The sequence below is a fragment of the Labeo rohita genome, chromosome 2 (assembly GCF_022985175.1).
Source record: "Labeo rohita strain BAU-BD-2019 chromosome 2, IGBB_LRoh.1.0, whole genome shotgun sequence".
NCBI classification, from domain to species: domain Eukaryota; kingdom Metazoa; phylum Chordata; class Actinopteri; order Cypriniformes; family Cyprinidae; genus Labeo; species Labeo rohita.
Window position 1 is genome coordinate 3,117,464 of NC_066870.1, and position 6,310 is coordinate 3,123,773.

The window sequence follows — 6,310 nt, forward strand, 5'->3', positions numbered from 1 at the left end:
GGAGTTCTGTCTTCAGAGTTTTGATATCCTGCTTTCTTCACACTTAAAAGACATTCATTCATTACAAGCAGGATAATCAGACTCTCCGGTTCACTCCCGCTATGTGAAGTCTTGTCTTTCTGTGGATTGCACATCAAAATGAAAGATGCCAAATGTGCATGAACTGAAATTTAACAGTAAACAAATCAAATATTCAATAATACCTCATCATTTAGAATAATTTTAATTTATGTAGAATACCATTATGAATAATAAAGTTCTTGGGCACAAATGCAATTTAGAATTGATGTTATGGGTAAAATTTATATCAAAACTGGGCTTAAATACAGAAATATGTTTTGTTGTGAGCACATGGAGCATTTTTACCTTGTTCTCTCACCATGTGCACTTGTGCACAAGCTCATGGCTTGTGGTTGTTTTGTGCTCTTGTATTATCGTGTTGACGATATGATGGTATTCATTGCATGGCTTGTTGTAATAAAAACAATACTGGAGACTAAAATACAGGCAAAGGTTTAAAATATGCATTTGAAAAGGAAATAAGCAGCGATGAAATGTAATATCTATTCAATAATATTAATTCTGCATCCATTTCACACTCCAGCTCAGTAGGCAGCGGTATTGCACCATAAACTGCAATACCAACTTCAACACTACCTTCAATAGTCCAGCAGGTGGAGATGTTTACATTCGGAGACTAAAATCAACAACAGAAGAAGACCTGTGAAGAAGCCAACGCGTGTTTTTACTGAATGAATATTGCTCAATGGCGGGGCTTGAGTTGCTGTCAGATCAGGGATACCGACTAGATGGACGGAAAGCGTCCGAGCTGCGTAAAGTTCAGGCCCGTATGAGTGTGTTCGCGCAGGCGGACGGGTCCGCGTATCTGGAGCAGGGAAACACTAAAGCGCTGGCGGTGGTGTATGGACCGCATGAGGTGAGGGCTTGTGTCAGACATCATGTCTGTCCGGAATACTAGCAATAATAATATTTAAGTTAGGCCTATACGGTTAGTGTGTACTAACAGGGTCTTAACAGCGTACGGGATTGTTGTAAACACAATTGTAAACGTTCCAGAAAGTTTCGCCGACATAACGCAGTAATACACACACACACACACACACCGTTATAAATAACTTACATAAACTAAGCTTACATAAACTAAGTTACTTCTCACAAATAGTAATTGAGTTAGTAACTGAGTTACATCATTATAAAAGTAATTCATTACCAGGCAAAGTAACTATTGTGTTGCTTTAAAAAAGAAAAAAAAAATATATATATATTAAATAACTTGGATGACCCCAATATTAAATATGTTAAATGAATGAAATTTTAATGAAATTAATTACATTTTTAGTTTACTCACCAGACTAATATTAAATATCTGATATAATATTATAATTATAATTAGCATTCAGCTTTAGCCATTAGAACTTTAAGTAATTAGAATAACCATGTGTGAATGCATGTTTGTCATGTTGACTGAACTTAGGACTGGTGGTGATATTGTTTGTAATTTAGTGTTTCTATGAACGTCTTGTTACTACCACGAATTCTACTATTAATAACAATATTAAACACACTAAGGTTTAATGAGCTGCTGGGTTCATGAATATTAATCACGTTGTCTGCGTTCGCTCTAACTGATTTGCTGTAATCAAAACAGGGACGATAATAGGTGAACGCCAGCCAATGAGATTGCTGTTTGCACATTAGTTCCGCCTACTACCGGAGAAACCGGCAGTTCTTAAAAGCTGAAGTATTCCAAAGGAGCTCCGTTGTTTTGAGAGGAAAATACAACAGAGAATATCGTTTACACGTAGCGCGTCAATTCTGCATGGTATAAGACTCTGTCGCTCTGTATCTTTCTTTGTGTGTGTGTGAGACAAAGTGACGGCTAGTCGTGTGCCTTCACACCAGAGTTTACAGCTCGTCAAATACAGGTACGCTGCGCATCCATTCAGATGAACTGAAAAATAAAATTATCATAATATTATAATAAATGATAGTAACGCCGTATTTTATTGGCAGTAATGGTAACGGCGTTGTAACGTAGGAAACAGTAATTAGTTTGATTACTCGTTACTGAAAAAATAAAGCCGTTAGTAACGCCGTTTATTTATAACGCCGTTATTCCCATCACTCCTAAGCAATAACGGTTTCTAAACAACTGCATTTGCAAAAAGCACGTACAATGTTGTGCTTAAAAAAATTAGCCTAAATAGAAAAACTAACCTAATTTATGGTAGTAGAAATCTATTTTTAAAAAAAGTTTACAATTTGTAAACACGGTATTAAATATTAGGTACCACTTTACAATAAAGTTAATCACTTAACTACATTAGTTAACATGAACTAAGAAAGAACAATGCTTATACAGCATTTATTATACTTAATGTTAATTTCAGCATTTACTAATGCGTTATAAAATTAATACAATTCTTAAAATTATTACAAGATTACATTATAATGCACTGTAAGCCAACATGAACTGACAATGAACGACTATTTTTAACTAACATTAACAAAGATTAATTAATAGTGTAATAACTTGATTGTTCATTCGTGTCAGTTAATACATGCTAATGTTAACAAATGACACCTTGTTGTAAAGTGTTACCACATATTATCCAGTTTGTGAAAATAAAAATATTAAATGCAATTATAAAGTGTTAACATATTTTCATCCAATTTTATTTATATTCTTATATTTGTTTGATTCAATTTGTAAAAAAAAAATATTTAAATGCAATTATAAAGTGATTTAACCATATTTTCATCCAATTTTTAATGTAATCCAAAAGAAGTAACTAATCAGGACACAATGAGGGCAGGAAGAACCAAATATGGGCACAAGAGGGAGAAACCAACATAAACAGTCCAAAGGGGTGTGACACAAATGTTATAATAACAATGAATTATAATAAAAGTACATATAATCCAAAATGATTAAAAAGCAAAAATGTGTTGTCTGTTTTTTAATTCATAGTTAACAAGTGAGATTTTTTTTAATGATATTTTTAGTACATTTCTAAAATGTGTTCATCTTGCATCTTACGTGTTGATAGTTTAGGAGGTCTGGCTATTAGTTATCATGGGTGAACTTGTGTTGAGGATTCAAGGATTTTTATTAACTTGCAAACTACTGAAATAAGATTTAAAGCATCTTGAAGCAGTGTTTTGAAAACACCATTACAATTATTTGTATTAACATTTAGATATTTTTGTCATTTCCTCTTACATTCGTAATTTTCCAACTTATCCACAGCAGTGATACAAAAATTACTCTAAAAGAAATTCTCCTCTAGACACCATACGGAATCTTGCAGTTTGTGTCATTTATCCATACTCCGGTTACATTTGAGTTTTTCTGTGCCCCTGTAGACACGAGGCTCCCGCAGTAAATCGCTGCATGATCGTGCGGTCATTAACTGTCAGTACAGCATGGCCACGTTCAGCACGGCTGAGAGGAAGAGACGTCCACACGGAGACCGCAAGTCCAGCGAGATGAGCCTTCATCTCAAACAGACCTTTGAAGCTGCGGTTCTCACTGAGCTCTACCCACGATCACAAATCGACATCTACGTTAAGGTATGAACACTCCGTTAAAACATCCATCCAATCCAATCCATATAGAGGTGCTAATTGTGTTTTCATTTCATAGATTTGTATTATGGGTTAAATCAACCTACCACATAATACAAGCGCTAATCAAAAAAACTTGTGTTATTAGCAGATCGTTTCTTTTCAGATTTACTTAAAATACAAAGTTCAGATCACATTATATTTTATTGACTAAAAAAAGCCCAATCCCTTCTCTTTCGTCTTGTGTTGTAGATTCTGCAGGCAGACGGTGGAAACTACAGTGCTTGTGTCAATGCTGCTACTTTGGCTCTGGTGGACGCTGGTATTCCCATGCGGGACTATGTGTGCGCCTGCACAGCTGGCTTTGTGGAGGATACGCCGCTGGCGGATCTGTGTCACGCAGAGGAGAGCGGAGGAGGAACGTCGCTGGCGTTGGCCCTGCTGCCTCGTAGCGGAAACATCGCCCTGCTGCAGATGGACGCCCGGCTCCACCAGGACCACTTGGACCCTTTAATAGAGGCAGCCATGACAGCGTGTAAAGGTCTCAGTAAAGTCCTGGACGGCGTTGTGCGTCAGCATCTAGAAGAGGTTTCAGTTCTGACCAGAGATTGAGAAGGAGAGCAGCTTTGATGGTTAAATGTCCAGTTAATTCACTGAAACAGACTGTGTTCCCATCTGGATGAAACACCATATATAATATTTACAAAAGAAACAGTTTTTTGTAATAATAAAGATTTCCATTTTGAGTTTTAATAAAATGCTTTTGGTATGTTTGTAAACAGTTGACAACAATTTTTTTGTGTTCCTCTGTACATTTTTGTTTCCCCACCAATTAAATATAAACATTTATTCCACATCTATGTTGTATTGTCAGTAGTTTATGTGCAAAAACACTGTGAATAAACATATCCTAATTCATGGTTTGCCAAACAGAGGTTAAAGAGTGAATTTCAGGGGATTCATGAGTTGATGAAATGCTTGAAATGAATTCTAAATAAGTCATAACATTTGAATAAATCAATTATTTTAAAGGGGTCATCGGATGCCCATTTTCAACAAGTTGGTATGATTCTTTAGGGTCTTAATGAAAAGTCTATAATATACTTTGGTTAAAAATTCACAATGGTTGTGTAAAACAGCACCCTTTTTACCTTGACAAAATGAGCTCTGCAAAAATCATCCCATTATGAGGGACTGTTCCTTTAAATGCAAATGAGCTCTGCTCGCCCCACCCCTCTCTTCTCTTTGTGGAGTGACAAGCCTGTTTACTTTAGCCGCATTTAGTGCGTTTAGCCGCTAAACTTCCTAACTAGCACGTTATTAGGAAAGGTGATTGCAGAGGTTCAAAAAAAAAACCTTATACTCACTTCTGCTGTAGGTGAAGCTGGATCACAAATGATTTGCGTGAACATAGACGCATTTATGTAGATCGGGAGGTGCATTCCCTTCACAAATAAACGTAATCCACTGCATCTCAGACGTCGGGAGTAAATGACGACCACTATGTTCATTATTACATCCAGCAACACAACACCTCAGTCGCTCATTCTGAGATATTCTTGTCTAATTTACATCCCTGCTCTGGCATCAAAACAATGGAGGTCAGTGAATAGAGATCTGAGGTAAGACGCTCATGTCAATCAACTATCGTGGGAGCGGCCTCTGTCGGTGTGACGCCACACCGATGGATAAAAAAACGAATTAAAAAAGTAAACATGCAAATGCCCCATTAAATCATGGAAATATTAACTTAAAATCTCAGGGGGTACCAAAGGGATTTGGCTGACAAAAAAGTCTGAAAACCTCTGTCCTAAGTGATTATAGAAATACAGTTTATTTGTTATCATAGGCGGCTGCAGATTCTATAATCTGCATGTTTATTCAATTATATAAGCAAAAACTGATGCAACCAATACTGTTTGTGTGTTCATTATAGATTTGTTTAGCGCAGCAATAAAAAGCTAATATAAAGCGTGATATCAACCATATTGTTAAGAATGACACTGTGCCCATCAAATTTGTTGTGATAAATTCATGCGTATGACAATAAGGTGCTAATCTGTAAGTATCCTAAGTATTAACCAAAGTCCTTGAATATTTGAAGATAGACTTCCTAAACATTTCAGCCATTGGAAGGGCCCTCACACCCAGGCTCACTGCCACCCAGTGGCTCTAGGAAACCAGTGAACGGTAAGCAATATGCATTTAAAGTGGTAAATATACTAGAAATATGTCGAAGTAATTTACAAAGACCAAAATTATAAACGCAACACTTTTGTTTTTGCCCCCATTTTTCATGAGCTGAACTCTATGTACAAAAAAGACCTATTTCTCTCCGAAAACCAGTCAGTATCTGGTGTGACCACCATTTGCCTCACGCAGTGCAACACATCTCCTTCGCATAGAGTTGATCAGGTTGTTGATTGTGGCCTGTGGAATGTTGGTCCACTCCTCTTCAGTGGCTGAGCGAAGTTGCTGGATATTGGCAGGAACTGGAACACGCTGTCGTATACACCAATCCAGAGCATCCCAAACATGCTCAATCAGTGACATATCCAGTGATTATGCTGGCCATGCAAGAACTGGGATGTTTTCAGCTTCCAGGAATTGTGTACAGATCCTTGCAACATGGGGCCGTGCATTATCATGCTGCAACATGAGGTGATGGTCATGGATGAATGGCACAACAATGGGCCTCAGGATCTCATCACGGTATTTCTGT

The 6,310-nt window shown here is 37.0% G+C and overlaps 1 protein-coding gene across 1 annotated transcript; it reads left to right on the forward strand.

The window, feature by feature from the left end:
- Positions 1–697: 697 nt before the first annotated feature.
- exosc4 (exosome component 4) lies at positions 698–4,456 on the forward strand. The gene is made up of 3 exons (XM_051124963.1): positions 698–937; positions 3,388–3,594; positions 3,841–4,456. Exons 1-3 carry the CDS (start codon positions 767–769, stop codon positions 4,198–4,200), a joined length of 738 nt encoding a protein of 245 aa, XP_050980920.1. The 5' UTR covers positions 698–766; the 3' UTR covers positions 4,201–4,456.
- Positions 4,457–6,310: the final 1,854 nt, after the last annotated feature.